Source organism: Aquila chrysaetos, chromosome 8, assembly GCF_900496995.4.
Source record: "Aquila chrysaetos chrysaetos chromosome 8, bAquChr1.4, whole genome shotgun sequence".
In the NCBI taxonomy this organism is placed as follows: domain Eukaryota; kingdom Metazoa; phylum Chordata; class Aves; order Accipitriformes; family Accipitridae; genus Aquila; species Aquila chrysaetos.
Window position 1 is genome coordinate 42,743,806 of NC_044011.1, and position 24,637 is coordinate 42,768,442.

Genomic DNA, 24,637 nt, shown 5'->3' on the forward strand with positions numbered 1-24,637 from the left:
CTGGATGCAGGACCATGAAACTGAACTAATTCGGAAATGCTGTAACCAGCTAAGCTAGCAACACAAAGAATAGTTTCTATGGACTTAGGAAAGAATAGCCATTATTAAATGGGGGCAATGCTGAATTTTCAGTACTAAGGAGCATTAGGCTACACCAGATAGACAAGGAAAAGATCTTACTGGTTCAGAGAAACAACTTGATACCGTCATCAAAATTCTTCAAGACAAACTCCAGCACCTTAGTAGACACAGTCAGTGTCTGGTCCACTGGCTCTGATGCTATCCCTTCGAGCCACCCGTAAAAAAATCTGGCTCCAGTGTGAGGTGGAACAGCCCTCGAGATCAGGGGTCCCCAGCCAGAGCAGCACAGACAAGGAAGAGCTCAAACCATCAAGCAGCATCCATCAACTACTGCTTCAACAACAGCCCTGCCACCAGGCTCCACATGCAGAAACTTCCCTGGTATCTCCCAGCCCACCCCGTTCATTCCTGCAGGTAGCCAGAGTCCAGCATCGGTGTGTAACCTCAGTTCTCCCGCAGCGAGACAGTCTCCAATGACACACTGTGGTACCTAACACCACCGTACCCGCTGCCTATAAGGATGCGCACGATGACAGCATCTCTGCACTTGAAAGAATAGCCTTCTCTCTGACAGCAAACCTTCTACAGTAAATAACAATTAAACAAATAAACAAAAACGGAAAGAAAGAGATATCAAGTTCCCCTGTAAATTAGTAAAGGATCCAATAGTCTAGTGCCAGGTGAGAGGGTAATGGACTTCACTACAGAAAAGCTCCTGGGTTTGCAGGAGCTCCAGTAGGTACCCTACATTTTGCCCTGCTCTGCCTTATTCGTGCTTCATTTTCCAAAGGCCTTTGTTTTCTAAGCTGAGTTAGATCAAGGCCTCCCCATTTCCCATCACATACGTGTCTCCATGCCCCTGCTGCTGCTATCAGAGCTGGGGCACAGGCACTCCGAGTGCCTCGTCTCGGGGAAACATTTGCATTTTCATTGGCACAGGTACAGCATTCAGAATTCTTTCAGGCCAGTCCAATTAAAACAAGCTGAAAACTGCTGAGTGAAGCAGTTTCAGCAAGGATCTGCTTACATTCCCCCTCTGAAAAAAGCAGGGGGCCCACTTTCTGTAACTCTCTCCCTCTCTGCACAGCGTGGGTTTTGCTTTTTTTCCCTTTTTCTTTTTTTCTTTTCTTTTTAAGGTGGAATAACTTGTGCCCTTTACAGAGTGGCTCTAAGAGATGGATGGCAGAACTTGGGAATGCGGCTTCATTCTAAAACCAGAGCCCAGTCTGTAATACCAAACTGAGGCATGGGAAAAAAAAGAAAAAAAAAAAAAGGAAAAAACCACCAACCCAAAAACTGGTAACTCTCCACAGATTAACACACTTTACCTCCTTCACAAACCTTGCATGGTATTTTCTTAAAAAGGAATAGAGCCACATAATTAGCAATCAGTCGAAGCCTAAGGCTTTTCTACCACCACAGAGACTATTCAATGCCTACTGGCTCTACTAAGGCACTCTTATTACTCTTGGGTTTCTTTTTGGACAGCCTCTTTCAAACCTCAGATGTGTTGTAAATGCATACTGACAGGTTAAAAGATACCATTTTTATACCCCTGAGCCAAAAAAAAAAAAAAAAAAATCCCATCTGACTAGTGCTGCTTTATTTTATATTGATAATCCTCAAGTGCTAGAACAAGGCGTGAGGTTCTAGGAACGATGAACCACCTCAGAAAGCCCCAGGGAAGGAAGGACATGACAAGGGTCAGGTTTCTGCACACACACCCTTATCCTAGGAGGCTGGCAAAAAATTGCTAACGGCAGTGGCCTTACCAGAGCCCAGCTCTGCTAGTCACAGCGGCCACGCTTCCAAACATCTGCATGCCAGGACCCACTGTCAAACCACAACTACTACAGAGAAAACACCTGCAAATGCCCTTGCATCAATCTGGGAAAAAAATGGGCTAATCCAGCAGAACAAACCACAGCATATGGATTTGCATTTGTTTTCACCTCTGAGAATGAGGCTGTGTCGGTCTTGGACCCCGGCTGAATTGATGTGAAACATGTATTGCACGTAAAATTTGGATACCTTTGGAGTTGATCTGGATTTCAAACAACCACAGGACCCAGAGGAATCTGAATCAAAATTTCTTTCTACCCACTTCCACTGAAAATGATCTCACCTTGATAAATAAGCACTGGGTTTATACAGCAACCTACACAATACAGCTCCCATCAATGCCTGTACACCCAGGAGCTGCTATAGTACAACCAGAAACTAAATCATAATGCAACATTGACACATAATCTGCTCACCTAATCATCACAGCATTACTAATATGTTAATAAGAGAAGCATAGAAGAAACAAAACAGGTGACAGTTGGAGTAAACACTGAAAGGTTTGAGACAACAGAAATACCAGATTTCTTAGATCGTCCCTGAGAGAACACAATTCTCTTCTGTTCTTTTCTATTTGCTTTCAGAGGCCTGTTCTAGGAACAAGCTGGCCCAAGGGACTGGGAAACTAGGACATCACGACTATTCTGGATCAAAATCCTTTTCTTTTTCAAAGGCTGCCGGGATGCCCTCTTCAGTGACCTCCAGCAGCTCAACTTGTTACCTGCTACACAGGTGACTACAAAGGCCATTTATTGATTTAATTAGGACAGACAAAGAAAAGACATAATCAATACCTGAAGTACACGGAACATTCAATGAGCATCCTGTGATCCCAGCTCTGCCTGTATAGAGAATGTGGGTTTACTGATCTTTAAAAGTGTGAGCAGATCCTCAACTTTCATAATAATAGATAACAGTATCTGACATTCACATGGCAAGTTTTATGTTGGGCTGTCCTGAAGCACTTGAAAAGACACACAGCTATACACCTCTCCTTCCTGTCCTGCTTTAGAGCTCCACCTCCACAATGGCCTCTCTTCTCAAATAACCGGCAGGTTGAAACAACCCCCATCCTTTTCATCCAAGAGCAGTAGTATTTTTTTGTCTTCTAGAAATCTTTCTTTCCTTCCCTCACCAAGGAACCTCACTTAGTCTCCATTTTGATTCATCTCCCCACAGAAAAAGCAAACAATAACATGCAAACATATATTAAAATATCCTCCATGCAGAGAACTCCTCTCAAGGTATAAGCAAGGTCTGGACTGAATGGGTGATCTTCCTGGATCTTTCCTGGATGGAAATCCAGGTACCACAGAAAAGAATATAAAGAAAATCTTTGTGACTGAGCGATCTTGGCGAGTAAAGGTTACAACCCACCTGGGACACTTGGCTTTCTAGTGACATTTGCTAAGGGCATCAACCCATGTTGGGATTCCCCCAGTTGTACCCTACCAGGCATCCTTTCTTCCTGGCCCACAGGGGAAAAAAGAAAAAAAAAAAAAAAGGAGGGGATCAGGAAACACTCACTTGGTCATGTCCTGAGCAATTCCCAAGATGCGAATGAGCCTAGGCTTCCTGCTGTCCCCTCAAATATGTTATTTTCCACTCCCACCTTTCTTCCTCCTACTTATCTCCCTCCCCCCTTGCCTTCTGAGGCTGACTGAGTCAACTAGTGCAGATTAGATGCCAAGCAATGCAGTCTCTGTACAAAGATTCAACTCCCACAGACGTGCTAGAGAGATAAAAGCAGTCTAGTCAAACACTGTCCAGAGACAGCACAGGGAGAGCTGGGCTCCCAGTGGCTCTGACTGGGTGATGTCTTGAACTGGTGACACTCCAGCAACTGAACTGCAAGCACTAGAGGCATAAGCACTTCTTTCTGGTGCCTATGCTTAAATACAAATGAAATGGGTCAAATTTTCCAAAACATCCACCCTCTGGAGATAAGATTGACCGATGGAAACCCTTATTCAGGCATCAAAGACTGCTGCTCAGAGGTGCAGTGAAACGGCCCTCCTCCTTACACCACTTTACTGGCACCCGGCACTCCCAGGCAGATCACGACAAATACCACGCCAGGTACAGGAACACTCATATTCCCTTGCTGTTGATACAGTCATATGCAATCACACCTTTATCCAGTGATAGATACACAAAACCATTTCCCCTGCCATTGAAGTATAAGAATCTCTACAATGCAAAATGGAGCCCATTTATCAAATGCAGATGAACAGTACACAAAACAGTGGTTAGTTATAGTTATAGTGTTACTGTAGCTATCTGAACTCCCGCAGAGAAATCTGTGCAAGGTTGGAAGGTAACGTCCCACGGGAAATGTGGACAGAGCCTACCTCTGCAAAACCTGCTGTAACGACACATACCGTGGGTAGGCAGACTTGCCAATCCGCAGTCGTGCCACTCAGTCTACCCTTGTAACGCTCTCCTGTCATTTCAAACAGTATTGTTTTCCCCTCGAACGATACATAGAACATCGTGGCATTTGTCGGGGTAAACAGTTCAGTGGCAAAGTGCCTGTCCCTTCTGCGGACCTCCAAACGACCCTGAATGCAGAGGTACAGAAAAGCTTTCCATGTTCATATGGCCCATCTCTGGTTACACGATAAGAAATGAAGTTGACACAGCAATATAAACATTATTACTGACAATGTTAAGATAGACAGTGGGTACAGGTCAGGCCATAGTATCCAGGGGATACTCTGTAACAGTAGCTGTCATATTTATCTCTGGCTTCTTCAGAGCCAGTTTTAGTAGTTGGAGACAGAGCGCACAAAAGGACTATTCAGTGCAATCCACGATCTGAAATAAAACAGATGCGTTGTGGAAGTTTGCAAACTCCCCGGCACAGAAGGTTGGCAGATCTCCGCTCCGTAACTAGGGCCCATCTTCTTGGCAGCATCAGGAGCCCTTCCGCAGCCCTGGTGCCAGTGGTACTGCTCATGCTGTTTAGACGAAGGGCAGTCTGGAGGACAAAGCGCTTGGCTTGGCAGTTAACAGGGATGCAGAACTAAACCAAAGCTCAGAGGCCACCCGAGCTTTTAAACACTTCCACCAATTTTGGCTGGCAAGGTTTCTTCTGCTTTTTCCGCTGTTCTGGCAAATTACTGAGCAGAATGGGAAAGCACATTGCAGCAAAACCTATCATCTGACTTGCTGGTAGTTTTACTCTATGTAAAAAACCCGAGAGGTCAAGGTGCAAAGAATGTATATAGAGGTCAGGTTTCAGAGACTGCAGCGTGGCATGAAGCAATTTTGAAGATCTAGTAAAAGAGGATGCAGTAGACTGGGTGTAAGACCAAGGACTGATTTGAACAAGGTCAGTTTTCTATCTGGAAAGCATAAGGGAAGAGTCAAATGCTTTAATTGGGAAAAAAAAACCACATCCCAGTTTGAAATGAATTTCATACCCATTTTAAGACCAATCCAAAATGCTTTCGTTCATAGCTGGTATTTCAGGAATGAGCACAACCAAAGGCACCTGGTCTGGCTTTACGGACTGAAACGCTTTTGGAAAGGAATCAGATATGATTTGGACAAAAACAATGGAGGCCCAGACACTGAGGCTGCCCAGGGAGAGTATACCAGCTGTCTGCTCAGTTTCAAACCTCTAATCGTATTCTTGGAGAGAAAGCAAGGGGACCGGTTAGGGGTTGCTGAGCCCTGTGCTCGGGGCCAGGTCCAGACGGTGGAGCCAGCGAGCATGAGTCCTCCCCATGCAGAGGCAGCTCCATCGCCTCGGACTTAAAAATTCTGGCACCGGGACAACAGCAAATGAGACCGAGTCTCTGAACAGACACCAAGGGCTGTGAACGAGGCAGAGGGATTAAAAACAGCAGCACGAGCAAAGATGAAATACTGGAACTCGGGAGAACAGCGGGAGGAAGCTTGGCAGTGCCCAGACGGGCAAAGCACCTGCTGGCATCGAACGGAGAGGGCTGCATTTAGTAGGCGATAGGTCCCACCGTCAGCCAGCATAAATCAGCCCTGCTTCTCGCTGGCAGCCTGGCTGTGCTCAGGCACAACGGTTTTACGGCCCCGCTCCAGCGCTGATGGCTTGATCCCACAAACAGAGGCAGTGCACTGCCTGTGTTAATGCAATGTGCAGGATGGAGAGCAGAGGAATCCAGGCTAGCGGTAGTGAGAGCACTGCCTCAAAGCAAAATAAATCCTTGGAAAGAATCGTATAAAACTACTACCGTGCCCTCCTTCAACTCTTTTAATCCTCACCCATGCTTGCAAACTACCCAGCAGCACTCAACAGCTGGCAGACTGCAATGCCTCTTCTCTACAAAGCATTTCTGAGAACCTGGGATTCTCCTTTTCAATTTATTTGGGCCATGTGTTGTCTCACTGTGATGAGTGGACACCACATCTTGGCTTGCATTCATCCCAACAAGGTGCAGGCGATTAATTGAGACGCCTTGTTAAGAGCGTAGTCTTCTTGGGCTCCACAGCAGATCAGCAGCGTCTCCAAAGGTGATTCAGTCCACTCCATCGACTCCGAGAGCTTTGTGCATAGGTGCTGGTGTTAAACACCACAAAGTAGGTGTGGTGAAATAATCCAGGCTTGTGCACGTGTGGCTCTGATCTCTACATAGGGCCTCTTGTTGCTGCCACTAAGTAGTAAAATGCCAAACATGGCTCATACCAATTCCACCTCTCACTAATATGTTTTGTCAGCTCATCATAATCTTAAAAGAAACCTTTAAGTGCTGGGAGGCATCTTGGTTTCTAATTAGGCTCAGTCAGATTTTGTGGCCTCGTATGCCTATTTAGTCGAGTTAACCTGGCTCACACTGTTGCTAGCTTCAAACATACATACTTGAGATCAGTTTTTCCACTCAGAAAGAGATAACGTCTACAGTTTCCTCCCCTCAGATAAGCTTAAGAAGAAAAGAAAATGAAGTAATGTCCCTGCCACCCAATATACATGTGGTTCTGTATCCCACCTCCACAACAGCTCCCAACCCAGGACACCCCATACGGACCTCCAGCATCCTTCTCTGCAGCATGTTTAAAAGCCTGCACAGCAGCGCCCTGAATCCGTCCCCTTTCTGCTATGCCCTCGGCTCTTGCCAAGATCAGCAGGAGAGATGGTCCCTTTCAGAGCAATACTCAATCTGCCTGAAGTCTGAGTCGCCTTCTGCACCCATTTATTTCTCTCCGTTCACCCAAAGGTATGCTGGGAAGCATAGGACTGTGACCCAGGCCGCCCAGCCACATGCTTAATGTTAGACAGAACCAGTCCTCGACTAAGGAGTTTGCACATACAGTACGAGAGAATGAGAACTGCTCCGGTGCACTTGCACTATAAAACGCTATGCACCTAAAAAGTTTTCAGTCTCAAAGCAAGCCACAAATATGAAATGTGAATGGTTTACACTGGCGCCTGGTCCTCTCAGCAGCTGAATATGCATAAACCATGTTGAAGTTAACTAAAGGAATCATCAAAGCACCAGGAAGCCATCACAAAACTGAGTTCTGGTTATGGGAACTGTAAGGAACTTAAACTTCTAACCAGAAGAGTCAAATCCTGACTACCAGATCAGGGAGTAACTTCTCTTGAAGCCACTGAAGACACAGGTTTGCACCAGTTGCAGCTCTGGCCCTTCCTGAAACTCTTTCAAAGAAAGCAAATTGCATTCAATTTCTTAGGAACTGCCCCAGATCTTAGCAGCACATTACTGGCACCCAAAGACAGAAATCAAAGCACAGGATACTTTAAGGGGTGAATCAGAGAGTAAAAGAATTCATGGATTTCTAAGCCATCACAAAAGATTTTGATAAGCTGCTGTTCATTACCACTATTATTATTTGTATTTTCAGAGATGTCATAGCGTTCTCAGCACTTTGCAAACAACAAGCCAGAATTCACAGACTTTTCCAAGCAAACTACCTAGTCAGGTTAATGCAAAAACCCAAAGGCCATCCAAAAAAGCAGAAAATTCAAAGCCGACTCAGTCTGCCTCATTACAAAGCACTTTCTGAAACTTCTTTTCATCAACCATTTGCTTACTATAAAACATTTTATCTAATACCATTTTTAAAATCATGTAAGCCTTACAACTGTGCAATTCCTTTCTGATATAAGAGAATTTCAACTGTGGCATTTTTATCACCTTTAAATCCATACACAGGGTCTGACCGAGTTATCACAGATGCTACCCACAGAACTCTGACAGTGACTCCAGGGAAAAGGTACTGACCTGTCGTGGTGGTGATACGTGTAATGCACAGCATTTGTGTTCCCTTTGAATACAACTTGAACCTCGCCTCAGTAATCCTTCCTTTGCAGTGGCATTCCCTTCTCATCCAGCTGCCAAAAGGAGATCTGAAATGAACATAATTAACTTCCATCAGTTATGATTTTTTTTTTTCCCTGCTAAGCATCCAAAAACATATCTTAGATAAACAAACAAAACAAAACACTTGGCCTGAACCAAATCCTGGCTCCAAACAAATCGATAAGAAATCTGTGGTTGGGATCTGTCATATTAAATCCAGTGAAGCAAATTTACCTCAGATGTGTCCATTACTACAATACCTGGACCCCAAACCATTTGGTGGGTTGGGTAACATCTTTTGGCATATTTCAGGATGTGGCCCAGGGGTATGTCTGCACTCTGGGGTCAGGGAGACTCCAGTTGTGTCTGAGAGCTAATCCAGACCCAGAAACACCGAGCAGTGCAGAGGAAGATGCACGCGGGTCGGTTTTACATGAGCAGTCTAGCTATCGGGATCAGAGCACCTCTGTGACCTTGTGCCATGGCTACCTGAAGTCAGGACTAGCTTTGGGATCTCCTTCTCCCCGTGGACATGCCCTTAGGCCTGGACGTATCTCACTTACCTTTAGGAACCTGCCTGACATCCCCAAGGCACTCACGCACTCAACAGTGAGAGAGGTACCTTTGGGGACTTTGATCTCTCACCATTAGCTACAATGCCTTAGGGCAATTCAAGCCAAACGGTCTAAGCCAGCCAGCGCCTCAGACCCAGCTCTTCCTTTGTGCTCGGTTATCCTGGCTGCTGTTTGGCTCGCACCCAAAACTGCAGCACCTTGGGAAGCCTGCATCACAACCCAGTCTTTCCAAACACCATTATCTGCAAAGCTGTAAGGAGACATGTATACCTTCCATTTTCATACTGCACATCTTTCCTTCCCGTTGACTTCCCATCACTGCTCTAACTTCCAGGAAACACAAGGGATTTGGCTGTGGCACATGGGACTTGAGGGCAAGACATATCGCTAAAATCGGAGAGGGTGAGAGGCTGCAGAGCTCTGAATGGGCTGCCTTGTCTTTGCAGTTTCCACCGAGTTCAAATTTTGCCTGAAAGGGATTAATTAACACTGGACAACTCCACAGTGATTCCTCATCAGCTCTGGAACAGAGGAGCCCGTCACTATGGTGATACAACATTAAAGGGCTGGGTCCAAAATGTTATTCTGGCAGGGAGATGCGTGCACCAGGCCAGAATCTGAGATCCCGGGTGAGCTGGTTGTAACTCTGGTGGAGATACTCCAGGCTTACCCTGGTGTCACTGAGATCAGCCCTGGCCTGCAGCCTTTGAGGAGAGCTCCATCCTGTCATGCAGATGGTTCGCCTCCTAATTTGGAGGGGCTGAATGACTTTTCAAACCTTTGATTCCTGACTGATGTATTCACTTCAGGAGACACAAAAGTACAAAATCTCAGCATGGAGTGACTCCCGTGCTTTCTTTTTCTTTCCTTCCCACCCCCCACCCCTTCCCCTGTCTTTTCTTTTCTTCTCTCCCTGGACAGTTTTATAATTTTGGCGTGCGGCCAGAATGTCTGTCCTTATTAGCCTGGGCTGGCTGTGAAACACCTGCAGCCCATTATAGCAGGAGAATGAAAAAAATCAGTTGTCATAGGTAAAGTAATGGCCACTTATTTCTTTGTTTTAACATACTAAAAGGACAGTTGAGAGAGGAAGCAAAAAATGACATAGCTTTACCATCACACCTGCCATTAACCGGACTCAGCTGTAGACACCGAGTCGTATTTTTATCTGATAAGTGACTCCAATAAATTGTTGTCACTTCACACCAGCGAGGGTTCCAGTTTATTAAATATGACATGCACTTGCTGCATTTGAATAGTGTCTTGTGCGCCTTTTTTTAATTTATGTCTCTATTATGAACTAAATAGGCACTAGGAAGAAACTTCCCTCTGGGCAGGTTATAACTAGACTGCCTACTGGCATATCCCTCTAATATCCCAGCTGGTACTGGCTGCAAACACTGCCAGATCCAGCAGAGCCTCCATAATGGCAAGGCAAAAGGGCTACGGGACGGGACAGACACTTCCGAGTCCCACGGGCCGCTGCCTCCACCAGAAGAAGGGCTGCACATCCAGAAGACTGGCGAGGGTATAGGCAGTGACGCAGAAGTGGTACTCGGGGTACCACTGCAGCTCTTGGCTCTGGAGCTGTGCAAAAACCTTTTATAATAAACACAGAAATTTCCATGATCTAGGTACGCGGAGAGACTGGTGAGACAGCGAGAGGCAATATCTGCTTGCCCAACTCCCAGCCTACAGAGCTCCATCTTACCTCAAAGACCAGGTAATTGTACTTCTGCAAGACTATCCATCTGGAGACGAGTCCTACTTATGATTACAAAATCCTACTTCAAAAGACGTATTTGTACACAAGGATGGCTATTACTCAGAAGAGGTGCTCGGTGCCTGCTAAGATGTTGACAGTAAAGAGATCAAAACGTCCCTCAGATCCCCTACCGTTTAGTAGGGCCACAACCAAAACATACCTGCACTGAAGGAAAGGCCACAATCAGACCTCCTGGTGTAGACACCTCACTGGAGGTGGATGTATGTCATAGGGTATGCCAGAGAGAGAGAGGATCTGGGAGGACAGCTAGAGGTCTAAATAATTTATCATGCTCTTGAACTATGACAACAAAGTAGGTAGCTTAAATGCAGCTCCAAGAGTTTTGCTACTGAAAGCAGACTCGCTCTCTAAGGACTAGATGGTATTTCAATCCCAACAGCCCATTCAGTGAAAATGCCACAGTCGGGATGTCAAGAGACCCAGAGTTCCTTCCAAAACTTTGCTGTGTTTTAATCAAACTTACTTGTCTAGCTGCAAGGCAGCCGAGACATTTACCCCAGCAGCTGACGTTTTTAGTTCTGCATCGAGTGGAGTGCAGCCATTTTAAACAAAAAAGGAAGAGAAAAACTTGTGACCACAAGAGACTCTGCCAGATATCCCCACTGCTGTCCTCGAGCGTGGAAACGCAAGTCTGCTGTTGCACACAGGTCTCACTATTTGCATTTTTAATAATTCAAGAGTTTAATTAGTATCATGGCCTTAATCAGAGGCTGAAAATATAGCTGAAGTCATCAGAGCTTAATTAGTTTTAAAAAAAAATTCTGCAGTCTGAAAATGTCTCTACTAACATGAAGGTCTGTCCTCAGCTTGATGCTTTGGGGTTCAGATGAGCTTTTACTTGTTGCTTCTAATTTCCTGTACCAGCACACCTCGGAATAACTCAAAATCTCCAAACAATATCGAGTCAAACCAGTGGACTTCCTTGTTTATCCCTATAAACTGTTACACAGCTTTCTTGAGCTGGACTCAGAAAAAAAACTGAAGAGATTGAAGAGAATATCTTAAATTAATCCAGGTATATCCCACAAGCTGCACGTGAATTTCCCCTCTACGGGAGATACAACATTCTTAGAACACCAACAAGTATCACTGGATCTTCAGTCAAGTCAGCAGGAACACAGTCCTGAGGGAAATAACTATGTATGGCCAGAAAAATCACCATTTAGCAGTGGGACTGCAGAAACTGCCCTGTGTGGGAGCTAACACCGGTCCCTCGCAGCCCAAGCTGGGTGCTGAAGCACGGGAGGTTTGATGCTGCTTCCCTTCTCGAGTGGGATGGATGTGGTCTCAAGGGCAATTACCACCGATTTGGGCTGAGGGAATCTGAAGCCCTGGCAACAGCCATCCATTTACTCACGGGACAGATTGATAGCATTGTACAGGACATCCTGGACGAACTTTTTCAAACAATATGTGATTTAATGGTGGGACTCATCACCACCCAATGCTGTGGAGGCCAAATATACAACCAGGTTCAAAAATGGATTAGCAAAATTCATGGAAGATAGGTCAATCGCAGACAATTAAATATGGTAATCCGGATGCAACTTCCAGTTCAGGAAGTTAGTCAGTCTAATGCCCTTCCACCTCTGATTTACTTGTAAAAAGGAAGCCAGAAAAGTTCTCCCTATGCCAAAAACGTCCCTTGGCTCCAAGCATTAGCTAGAATCACATTAAAATCTTTTTTTTTTTTTTTTTTTGGCAGGTGGAGGGGGATACATTTTCATTCAGTAATGATATTACAGCATGCTCTTCATTTCCCTCTGCAGCTCCCGAAGCCCCGTGTAACCTCCCATCTCCCTGTCCCCTTAGGAATATCACAAATAAATTGGTGAAACCTACTGGAAGGTGACAGCAATCAGAGATACCACTAAATTCCATTTAGCGAGGAATTAGGAATCCAATCACGTTTGTACATAGGAAAGGTCTGACTGGATCATACCGAAAAAACATTCTGTCTTTGAGAGTACTGGACCAGAGGAAGATGCTGGAAACTCAAGATGGAAAAACATAAGTTGATTTGTCCACAAGGAAAGTTTCACGTAACCCCCGGAGAGTTACCGTTTGATTTATTCCCTGACACATGCCTGTGCAGAGGCTAGTTTTATACATATAAAATACATACAGTACATTTCATACTGCAGTGTTACGTATCCCCATCCCCTTTGAATCCTGCTAAACTCTTGCAATCTCTTGACCCAAAGAGCAGCTTATGGCACGGGTTATCCGCTCTCTGCTCCCTTGTCTTCTTACCTGCTGCAAGCATTTCTATCTATTGTCTGGTTTTGAAGGTGTTTAGGGGGTTTGCTGGAGAGCAGGGGACAAGATGACAAATGAGCTAATACACCGCAATGGAATGTAAGTGAGTCTCAGCTATTTTTAATTAAGAAGCGATGACAGCTGACTAAATTCCCTGACACTGCAGTTAAAGGCTCCCTGACCCAGACATTATTGGACACACTCCTAAGACCAATATATATTGGTCCCGACGGTGCTTCTATTATTGTCCCCGCCGTCTGGACAGATGCAGGACTAACAAAATCTATGTCTATTATCAGCATGCAAATAGTGAGATAAACCTGTGAATGCTTATGAGCAGGAGGAGGCGGCAGGTGAGAGGAGGACAACGAAGGTCATTTTCAAGGGAGTGCTGAAAGTGCCAATGTTTGGTTCCAATAAATGTTCAAAAGGTTTGGACAAATTTAACTGCCATTTTCATTTTCGGTTGGTTAAACCAATGATAGATTGACCATGAGAGAGGCAGAGAGACAGAAAGAACATTTTCTGCTGTAAGGCAGATAAAAGATAAGAGGCAAAGCAGTATGGTGCCTTGGACTGGCTTTTCTCAGCCCACAGATCACAGGGAGGGCTCAACTGAGAAGGCTTTTCTTCTAATTCCCAGACCTGAGAGCCCAGCAACCTGACGAAGTGATCTGGAGTTTGAAGAACAGTGATTCACCTGGTTTCATCTAAGGACTCTTTAGCAGAGATGAGAATACAGTCAAGGTGTCCAGCTTCCACTGTCACAACAGGCTGGCAAGAAACTGACTGTTTCAACAACAGCCTGTCTTGGAAAGACGTCACGAGGAAGATACCAACCGCAAAAAGACAATACAAAACTCGCTTTTGTTCTCAGGGCTTGCACAGAAATGAATCCAGCAGCAGATCCCTTTACCTTGAGCTCGCTAGTTGGTCTTAGCAGGACAGAAAAAGAAGTGATTCCCTTCTGCCCTTTCCAAAGGATCACGGAGAAAAGGGGTAAACCGGCACACGCGGCAAAGTCACGCAAATCACGTACGAACTCGGCGTATGCGAGACAAATACATTAAGGAACGCCATCGGGAACTTTCCAGCACGGTTGCACGGTGGGAGGGGGAAAGAGTTGCTTTCTGCTGTTGCTAAGACAGTTCCCCCACCCTTGCTCCCTCCCAGCCCAATCCACGGGCTTTCTCCTCTCATTGGCTCACCGGCTGCATCGAATGATCATGACAGGTTTTCCTCCTCCTCGCCCTATTGGCTTCTGCCTATGGCCTATTATCAGGGGAGAGCAAATCAGACACGTAATCAATAGTTTGCGAGAAGGAACAGGGCTGCGCGACGCTACATTTGCATTAAATCTCTTGCCGCCTATGTCTCCGCATTCAGATAAGCACGGATTAGCCGTATTGGCCATGCTCGCAGAGGTGAGCGTAGATGGCAGGCTGATAGCGAAGCAGCGCTGCAGTGAGCTGTCAGGGAAAGGCAGCGGCTGCACGCTCTAGTCCGGAATTTCAGGCCGGGCTCTACCTGGCAAGAAGCTCAGATCCTGACCTTGCAGGCAAACCAGCACCATTCCAGGACCATCGGCATCCTGCCTGAGCAGAGCAAACTGCCTTTCTCGTAGCCTGACTGAACTAGCGTCCCCAGCTTGTGTACTCACTAGGGTGGCCAGCTCTGAAAATAAGGAAAATGTGTATAGCAGGGGGAGAAATCTTCTTTCCTGCAGTCCCATAAGTGATGCCCTCCCCAGCAAGCTTTTAGAAAGTTGCTTTGTCTGAAGGCATCTGGAGGCCTTCCAGGGCGGGCAGAGAGCATGGAAACACTCCGCGAGGCCAGAGAAAGTTTCCCTGGCTTGAACCGGGATGACTGATGACGGTCAGCTACCACAACAGTGCTGCCTGGTCACTGCCAGCCCTTCAGAAATTCGGGAACAGTGGTTCCTTCATCTTGCGGCATCCCTGTCAGCTTGGCTCTCCCCACCCCACCAAAACCCCGTTATTGGGCAGCGAAACACAGCAGCGGCGGGTCAGCTCCCCGGTCCTACCACAGACCAAGGTCAAGGTCAAGGCCTGGAACCAGATGCAGGGAAGAGGCAGATGAGTTGGAACAGGTTTCCAACTACAAGCGAAACGGGCTCGAAGTGACACCGTGTATCAATGAAACACCAATGCAAAACAACTAGATGTTGCCAATGGCTTTAAAACCAACTGCAAAAGAAAACTTACTTATCGGTGACGGGGACATCAGACACAGGGCATCAAGCGCACGACCAAGTTACGTGTGAGTAACTACTGAACTGGCCTCAGGCCTTAAAGCTTTGCAGTTTAACTTGCCCAAGTAAAGCAGCTGATGAAATATTCCCAGGCACATTGGGACACTGGTGAAATAGCAACCCTTTGGCTATTTTCTTTCACCACACAGGTGAGTCAGCATCCGGACTACGGAAGAAAAACTGGTGTTTCCTTTTCTGTTCGGGACTGCAAGTGACTGGCAGCAGAAGGAGCTCAGTCCAGTTTCTAGCCTGTTTCTAATAGACATGTATACAGACTACAAGAGGTCAGTGAACCCAGCAAAGCCATCCCCTGCAGTTGGATGCACATACATGGGATGTACGCTGTCCCCTACATACTAGATCTTCCTGGCCTGGACGGTCCACTTGCTCTCTGTCCTTTACGTGATACAGAGGTTCGGTTAGGAAGAGTTATAACTTAAACTGTTGTAAAATAATACAATTATGATCCAAGACAGAGGAAAATTTTCTATGGAAATTTCCACAGGCAATCCATTTGTTTATTTCAGGGGTGGGGGTGGCTGGACACAAAACACTGGGTCAGTTAAAAAAAATCCTAAGTGTCTGACCTGAATAAATCAATTTTTATGAAATCCACGGGGATACTTTCTTCAATATAAGATGGAACTTCCAAGTTAAAAGGACGAAAGAGAAGAAAAGAGGGCACATAAAAATCAGGTTCAAATCCCTGCTTGGCCTCACTCAGTAAGGACTCTGAATTAGGTCTACAGTTACTTAAATGGCTTCAAATATTTTGGGATCTCTCTCCAGTTCGTATGATCTAAGTTTCATCCTCAGGCAGAACAGGAAGAATGTTCTGAGCTCTCAGAAATGTTCATGACTTCGGACAAATACATTATACCCAGCTTCAAAACAAATCTGTTCTCTTTTTGATCTTATGTAATAGTCTAGATGTCTGTGTTTTGATTCCTCCCAATTGTTCACTCAAACTGGTACAGAGCTCCATGAAAGAAGATTAATGGACTGGAAGGAAACCTACACTTTTTTTAATATCTCTAAACCATGTGCCTCTTTTCTGGTTACCTTTGCAAAGACGAAAAGCATGAAATTTAGCAACAACAAAGACGATAAAAATGAACTCAAATAAGAACTCCTATCATGAGTCAAGCCTGCTTCAGCCACTCAAGAAGATAGAGCCTATGAACGAAGCCTTTTTGATCAATAAAAGCCTTTTAAATAGAATGAAAGCTCTTTCAGACTAATTCAAGAAGCAACCTACAATGGAAAAGATTCAGTCCCTGACCGCCTGGGATCAAACTTGTTTTCTCTTTACTGTTAGTGCCTACACAACAACATTTATCCGGACCTATTACATTTGCCGTAGGTGGAAAAATAATTAGATTCTTACCATGAACATGTAGGAAATATCCAACAGAAAGGCAGAGCCGGTATGTTATAACCTGTGCTGCTACGAATATCACGGCGGTCAGTTCACTTTTGACTGCTCACTCCACCCCGCAGGGAGGAAGGTGTGCTCCCTTACCTGGCAATATGTTCAGTCCTCAATGCCCACGTTGTACCTGTCCTCAGCAAGAAAGGCAAAGAGCACGGGCGTGCACTTCTCCACCTCCAACACTTAGCAGGCACAACCTGGGTTAACAGGAATAAGAAATATATGAATATAAGGAATAATATGATGGATGACCTGACAGGAAACTGCAAGCCCAAGCAGAGGAAAAATTGTGTCCATAGCTCTATTCACCCGCCCCAGTTCTGCTTATCATGATGTATCTGCTTCTGGTCCAAGGCTTGGACCACAGGGCTTCCAGGCTGCCATTCACCACCTGTCTGGCATAGCTGATGGAGAGTAAGGAGCCAAGAAACCTGAGAGCCATTTCTGAGCCAACCGCCTGTGTTCCCAGATTCAATTTTGTTTACAGATTTCCAGTTTGAAAGATTTTCATAATTCCCACTGTATTTCTTCTCAGATTTGTATTGCCTTAAAAATTACGGAAATGTCAGTTGTCCTGCCGGTTTTGTTATAGAGAGGAAACTATTTTCCATATGCATTACAGAATTTTTCACACGAAAAAATCCAAGGATACAGCCATCCTTACTTAGCACATTGTATAACTGTCCACGAAGGGATTTGAGTTCTGTCTATCCGCTTCTGGTTTGTTTCCCAGCTTCATTTCATTAATACATTTTCTCAAGAAGTTCATATTGTTAATGAAGCCAAACCACAGGAATACTTCTCATAACTGCTCTATTTCTCTGATGCCAAAGGCTAGTAAAAGGTCTCCAAACTTCAATTTCGTCTTTAAATAGTTCTATGCAAGGTAACTCGATGTTACTAGTCCCATTTTGCTATTAAACAGAGGCACAGAAGAGTGCTAAGAATTGTCCCAGGCCATAAAATAAGTAGAAAAAGACAACCAAACCCTGAGTCCTGATCCACAGCCTCTTGCTCTGTCCCAGTGGACAACATTCTTTCCTATGATTACTAAAAATATTGGGGTCTTCTGTGAAACAGAGTGGGATGCTAATTTTTGAGGTGAAATGACCAACTCAGCATGGGAAATCGTGTAAGTGAATATAATACTCTCAACTTCCTGAACTCTTGTACAGTAAACAGCTTAACAACTTGTTTCCCACAGAGACACCTGTATTTTAGCAGCAGATAAGAAATGACACTTGTACATACATAGCCATATTTTCTTTTTTTCTAACTGTACACACACATCCATATCCATATATGTACAAACATAAAATACATGCATATATATACATATATATCAAAGTTATTAAAATTAGAAGGAACTTTGATGTTGGACTCGGCATGGTCTGAAAAAATGCTAATTACACCACAGCACAGGTGTGGGAATGAACTGCCTGCTCTGTGCACAGCACTTCAGGCACATAAAATGCAAAGACCTACTTGGAAGAGAGCACAGAGCTGAGACACTTCCCTCAAGATGCTTCTTCTCACCCATCACACCTATCACCTGTTCACGAAAATTAACTTCCCACGTCTCCACTGGTTAAACCTTGACCCCCTCTCCCGAGCATGTGCCACCCCACAATACTTGCTCAATATCACCACAACACCTGGCTACCTAACAATTACGTTTTCTGTAATTGAAGTGCAGATGTATCTAAATAAGCCAGGCTGAGATGGCTGAATGCCTTTGGTACTAATGCCAGTGCTCTCATGAATGCTGACTCTTAAAGCAAAACAAGTGAAAAAGAGTAAGTAAACTAACAAGTTTCTAGACTCATTTGTTTAGGATGACAGATCGACAAACATAGTGATTTTTTAATTCTTTTTTTTTTTTTTTTTACAAACAGCTTTTTATAACTCATAACCCAAAATAAGCCCTGACCCAGCTGTGGTGCCATGTTAAACAGTAATTACTCTATATAAGGCTGACCAAATGGGAATATTTGTGGGCCAGTGGAATGAAATTATTTTAGGACTTACACAAACTTTCTCTGGGAGTGGTGAGACTAGCTGTGGGTAATGTGGTGTACCTAAGAAACAAGCGCACACAGGACAGGTTTTTTTCTTCTTCTTCCAAGCCTCCATTAAAACTCAGTAGGTGACATTAAATGACTTTCCCAAATTTCTGCTCAAGGGAAAAGGAAGAAAATAAAGAAGTAGAAGTGAAATTTGTTTACCCCGCTATAAAAGAGGCTTCACTATGTCACTGTACACATTTTGAGATTCTCCCTCAACGTGGCTACCTGTCATGCCTGCTAAACCACACCCAAACATATGGCAGAGCATAAGTAAGCAAAGGTGCAAAGCAAAACCCTTGTAATATTTCATTATACTGGGGGGAAAAAAAGGAAAAGCAAAAAAATCGAGCCTCATCTCCAGGTCTTACCTATCATTCAGGTTGCTTCACCATGAGCTACTGTGCAACACCAGCCACCGAAATGTCCATCATCAGGCATTTTCCTGGCTAGGACCGTCACAAGCACCTCTCTTCCAACCCAGCCCACATGCTACACAGATGGTTCCTTGCCGCCTTGCTGCCACAAAGCCAAACCCTTCGTGGAGACTGGCCTCATGGCAATTTGGACCTTTTTGCATGACCTTTGCTTGAAATGATGCTAAACTACATCAATACACATTGCAGAGTAATTCTTCATCCCGTCTACACTAAGGATGCGCTCGCACTCCTGATCTTTTGGCAATGTTTGGGCCCACTGGATCTGTGCTGCTGAGGCTAAGTGAGGAAGAGCCCATAAATCCAAACTCCCTCATCCTCTCAAATATGCAGTTCATCATTTCAAAGCACCTGACTTTGAAGCAGGTGAGGCAGCACAGCCTGCAGAGAAAGGAACAAAAGTCCTGTAACCTGGGGCACGTCCTGCCTTGTAGGAGGGTGGGGATCTCTGCGGGGAATCCTAGAAGAAGAGGCTGACAGAGCTTTCAGGGTGGCAATGCTCAGTTCAAAAAACCTGCAAAAATTAGTGGCATGCCATTCTGGTGCAAGTGGCAGTTTTCCAGTTTCCAAAATATCCCTCCTCCTTATGGCACGGTAAAACAGAGCAAAAATGGAAATTGGTTTAGCAAGTAGGAACATTGCAATTCAAAATAGAATCAGAGAGGATTAAAGCAAATACCCAGACTGTTCTAACCTGTGTTTACGGCCCAAATACTGTACCAATTCCTGTTATTTTCAGGGGTTTCTTCCTGTGTTGTAACATTCTCTCTGGGATTAAACTTGGCCCATGCAACATATGAGTCATCTGACTACAAGTCTCTGGGCATGTGCTGCAGGTTTTGCAGATGCTTATCACTGACAACCCATCCTACAGCCTCAGAGCCCAACGCAGCACATTACACGTGGGTTTTTGCTGAAGGGGTAGGAAGAAAATGACAGCATCTGCCTAACACTAAATTTTCATCCTTAATTAAGGACTTCAAAAATAAGTCCATTTTCTGAGCAGGATAGTGGGTGGAAAATAAAATAAAGCTAGTTTTTAATGATCTCAGTGAAACTCAAGTCCATTTTCTAGTTAATATGCACCCTTGCACCCAGGAATTTCAAGTTAAAAATGCGTTGCTATGGAACTCATGTTATCTGCAGCACCAAGCGCTGACAATGGCCAAACTAATCCCAGGTAGGACTCCTCTGCCTTCACTGATGTAAAACAGATTCATTGTTTTCAGGTTTGCTTTTCATTCTACCTGACTTTCTGCATTCCAGAAGATAACTTCTTTTTATGCCTGTCTCCGATTAGTTCTTTGAATTACCTCCACATTACGTGATTGTTCAACAATGAGTCCACCCTGCTGTTCTTCATTCTTTTTCAATGACCCGCACAAGTGCCAGTACCATACAGATACTCACTTAGAGACACAGTAATGTGTTAAATTCACAGGTGAGATCAATTTTAGCTGCAACAAATCACAGGATGTAGCAGGAGGTAATTCAAAGAATAAAAATTCACAGAACAGAAAGAGAGGAAGAAAGAGAAAAAAGATAACCATGCAGAAGCAATGGACTTGTGTAATACACCGCAGCCTTATAGTACCTTTGTACAAATATTGTACAAATATAGCAATGGGTTATAAAGCTTCTGAGCTCTTAATTAGCCGTTTGATTCACAATTGGTAAAGCTCTTCTAATAGAAAGGAGCGAAAAGCTAATCACTTCAGCTGACTGGCCACTGAACATCTCACCTAAGAAAAGCTCCTCCTAAGGCTGTTTGCCAGTGGGAAGGAGCAACTACGGATTGGGACAGCAGCTTCTGTTGCGCGGTTCACAGAAGGGACTTCACCAGTATTGGTAGATCCTGAAAGAGAAGGAAATTCACACTCAGTAGTGGAATTAAATCTGATTTCTACATTTTACTGAGTCATTGACTGCTGGAGAGCCTAGCTCTGTTCACATGCTGAAAGTTTGATATATGCCTAAAAAGAGAGTGAGCGTAGGCCTGGAGAATTCAGGTACTTCAGTACATTGGTAAGTGCATGAGAGCCCTGCTGACCATGGTGGACACGCCTGTCAGTACAAGTTAATCAAGAGCCAGAGCCTCCCGCTGAAACAACGCCCGAGGTCAGAGCGGGCTGCGCTGCCTTCTCCAGTGTTTGTCTACTGAAATCAGCAGACTTACATCGGCCGAAGGTAGGTAGCTCAAGGTACTCGTCGACCTTTAGGCATATACCTTACCTGTCGAGAAGCAGAGCTTCCGAACACGGAAACTGTGAGCCCTCAACTCAAGGCTCTGCTGACTATCAGAAGAGCTGGACTCCTACCTTTGGAGCCCTGATCCGCCTTCTCGATGCTCCACTGACTAAGGACAGGTCCACATTCACATTTCTACTTTCATTGGCTAAGCGCAGACTCACGTGAATATCATCCTTAGTCTCTTCTTCAGATATATACAAATCTGCAACCTTCTTTTAAACCCAATCAAGGTAAGCATGACACAGAAATTACAAGATAATTAGAGAGAACTATGGAAAACAAATACACATACCCTTTGTTCCATTGGGTTGCTTTAAAACACAATGCCGTGGTTTGCTCCTTCTCTCTCAATCTGTCACCAACACTCGGCTACACGGGAGGAAACAAATTTAAATTAAACTCAAATGTTACGTCTAGTTCACTATTAACACTTTCTAAACAGTGCTGAACCTCTTACATAGACACTTTGTGTTATAACCCCAAACTATAAGGCCAATAAAGCCACGGCAACTGACAGCAGTTACAGACCTGGGCTATATTCTGAATTAAAATATAACAAGTAATAAAAACAGCAACAACAACAACAATCTGAGTTCTGCAAAAGTTACTTAACTTCCCAAGCCCAAAATGTTCACTGCAGTCTTTAAATCAGCAAGATGTGTGTGACAGATGGCTGCTACTGCAGTACAAGTAATACACCACCTTTGTACAAATATTATATTGTACAAATATTCATCAGTTAATTTCTACAATAACTGTGTCAGGTAGGATCATTAACACTGCCCCTAATTTTACTGATAAGTTGCCTGAGAGAAGGGTGGAGACGATCGTCTAAAGTGAATAAGTAAGTAACAATGAGAACTCCAAAGCATCCTCCCACCTCTCAGTCCACGTAGCGTGGGGTTTTTTTCAATTAAAAAAAAAAAATCTTTGGGACAGTATGACCCAATGCCAACTGAAATCTGGAGACTTAAAAAACCAACCAAACAAACAGTGGACTTCAGCTCGCACCCTAGGTTCATAGCTAATGAAATATTTATGTTACACTAAAAATGTGGCTTAGCTTAAGTATCCATTGTTAACTATCAACTGAAGTGAAAACATTAATTCATGCAAATCAATGTTCCCTAAACAATAATTTTCCTCTAGAAAATGTATTGGTTTTTAACATAAACTCTTATCTAACATAACCCATTTTAAGTACTATATCTGCAGAGTTGAGCAATTAGCTCTGTAAATTGTTTTCCTTGAGTGTATGGAAGGTTACATTACATAGTGAAATATAAAGTGTACGCTATAGTGACTGAAAACCTCTCTTTGAACGATGATTATCTTTCAAAAAGGCTAGGATAAGGGCCAGATTACCAAAACAAATTCAAGCCAGCTATTAGAGTTCTACTTGTACATCCAAAGTCCCCTGTTATTTCATGCAAGTATCCACTTTCAGTGCATCTTCGGCAGTTTTCAAACGTAATTGATTATATGTAATATCCACAGACCGTGCTTTCCTGAAAACACGGCCAGAAAAATCCAATCTGAGGAATAAACAAGCAAGCAAATAGGAAATGGGTGCAAAGAAAAGCACAGAAAGAGGGAAGGGACAGTACATAAAACAGCTAAATGAAGGCAGGAGATGGCACTGAGGGTACTTCAGATGCTGCTGAAAGTGAGGACAAGGATGGAGAGGCTACGCCTCATCTGTCTGCTAATCCAGAACAAACTCATGAGAGTTGTAGAAAAACAGTATTTTGCATGGAGGTTGTAAAAGACTGCTAAAAGTCACCTAAGCCATCCTTCTACTGAAAACATGGCTAACCTCAGAACTGAATCTGGTGTCATCCACTTGAGCTCTGAAAATCCCTAAGAAGAGAGATCCCACAGCCTCGCTGGGCACCTGCTCCAGTGCTCCACCACTCTCCCAAGTTTGGGTTTCCCCCTCCCCTTATATCCAATTAGAATTTCCCTTGTTGCAGCTGTGACAGAAGATTTTTTCCCACTTGTTTAAAGAAGGCTTCATTCAGCTCTTCCTCTCAGTCAGGTGGTTCGTAGAAGATGCCCACCATGACACCCTCTTTGTGGGCCTCCCCACTCCGATCCTGACACACAAGTTCCCAACATCCACTGCTACTCTTCTGCACAAAACACAACCCTCTCTCCTTGTTTTCCACGTACTTCTTCGTCAAAGAGCCGTATCCATCCATCCATCACAACACTCCTGTCGTGTGAACTATTCCACCATGCCTGCCATCCCAGCAAACCTTGATTAAAGCCCTTGGTACTAAGGTACTAATTAAATAAAAGTAGTGTTACATACACTAGGTGAAGCAAGGCACACAGATAACTAAGAGGGCAAATTGCCCAGCACCAAGTGTTAGTGACAGAGCTGTGAAGACAAAATAGGAACCCAAACTCCTCATCTTACATGTTACCTTTTAGACTAAACAGCCTTTGATGATGCCCTAGAGGGCAAAATGAGAAGGAAAGCTTCTCATGGAGAACAGTCATGCGGGGCCAGATGCTCCACAGATCAAAATTGGTGAGCTCCACTGCTTTCAATGCAGCTATACCAATTTACATCAGTTGACGATGTGACCTATATAATGAAAACCAGCTTGAAGCAGCTAAGGAATATAACCTTGATTTATTCCAAATACATTACATTTAACGCTGTCACTTATCTTTTACATGCCAACATGCAAGCTCAGGAGACAGACACATTTGGATACTCTCAGCTGGGAATCGTGTTCTTGCAGTGCTCCTAGATGATGCACATACCATCTCTATTTGTGTTCACCCTTTCAGATGGCATGGTGCCCACGAAACAAGCTGATTAGCACTTGCCCTGGGCTATCAAGGCAAGGCAATGGTATGTTTAGATCAGCAAACTGCATAACAATATAAATGTCATCTATTCTACAAGAAGCTTTGGCAGTATTTGCATCTTGTGCTTCATTGCATGTATGTGCCAAAAAGAAACTCAAAGACGTGCAAAAGAAAGACAGGCATGGGATTCACCAGACCTCCCGGTTGCCAAAACATGCTGTATAGCAGTGGGTGCCTCATTATAATCCCCAAGGACCATCTACCGGGTGTCAGATTGTATGTAACATGAACACTACTGGTACATATATATATAGCCTTTTTTGTTCAGCCAGGCTCATAAGCAGAAAACGAACCACAAACAGTGTGTCTGGCACAGTTCAAGACATGATCTGTACACTTGCCCAGAAAAGATGGCATCCAGCCTGAACAGAATAGCCCTGGGTGGTCACTAGCCGGTTGTGCAACATCTTTGCTGACGGGGCAAACTGTAGCAATACCTAGCAGATACAATGGAT

General features: G+C 44.3%; 1 protein-coding gene across 1 annotated transcript; it reads right to left on the reverse strand.

Moving 5' to 3' along the window:
* Positions 1-525: 525 nt before the first annotated feature.
* Positions 526-18,718, reverse strand: LOC121233459. The gene is made up of 6 exons (XM_041125039.1): positions 18,578-18,718; positions 16,640-16,746; positions 8,148-8,272; positions 4,788-4,903; positions 4,305-4,484; positions 526-663 (listed from the first exon to the last, which is right to left on the reverse strand). Exons 1-6 carry the CDS (start codon positions 18,680-18,682, stop codon positions 526-528), a joined length of 771 nt encoding a protein of 256 aa, XP_040980973.1. The 5' UTR covers positions 18,683-18,718.
* Between the last annotated feature and the right edge of the window lie 5,919 nt (positions 18,719-24,637).

What these genes read in the sequence shown, in the direction of transcription:
- LOC121233459 (XM_041125039.1), bottom strand. Translation starts at nt 18,682, where the DNA reads ATGGAGGCTTGGAAGAAGAAGAAAAAAACCTGTCCTGTGTGCGCTTGT. An exon ending in AGGACTGAACATATTGCCAG is followed by an intron (nt 8,273 to 16,639) that starts GTAAGGGAGCAC and finishes TGTTCATTTCAG; the next exon opens with ATCTCCTTTTGGCAGCTGGA. An exon ending in CGGAGATCTGCCAACCTTCT is followed by an intron (nt 4,485 to 4,787) that starts GTGCCGGGGAGT and finishes CTCTGCATTCAG; the next exon opens with GGTCGTTTGGAGGTCCGCAG.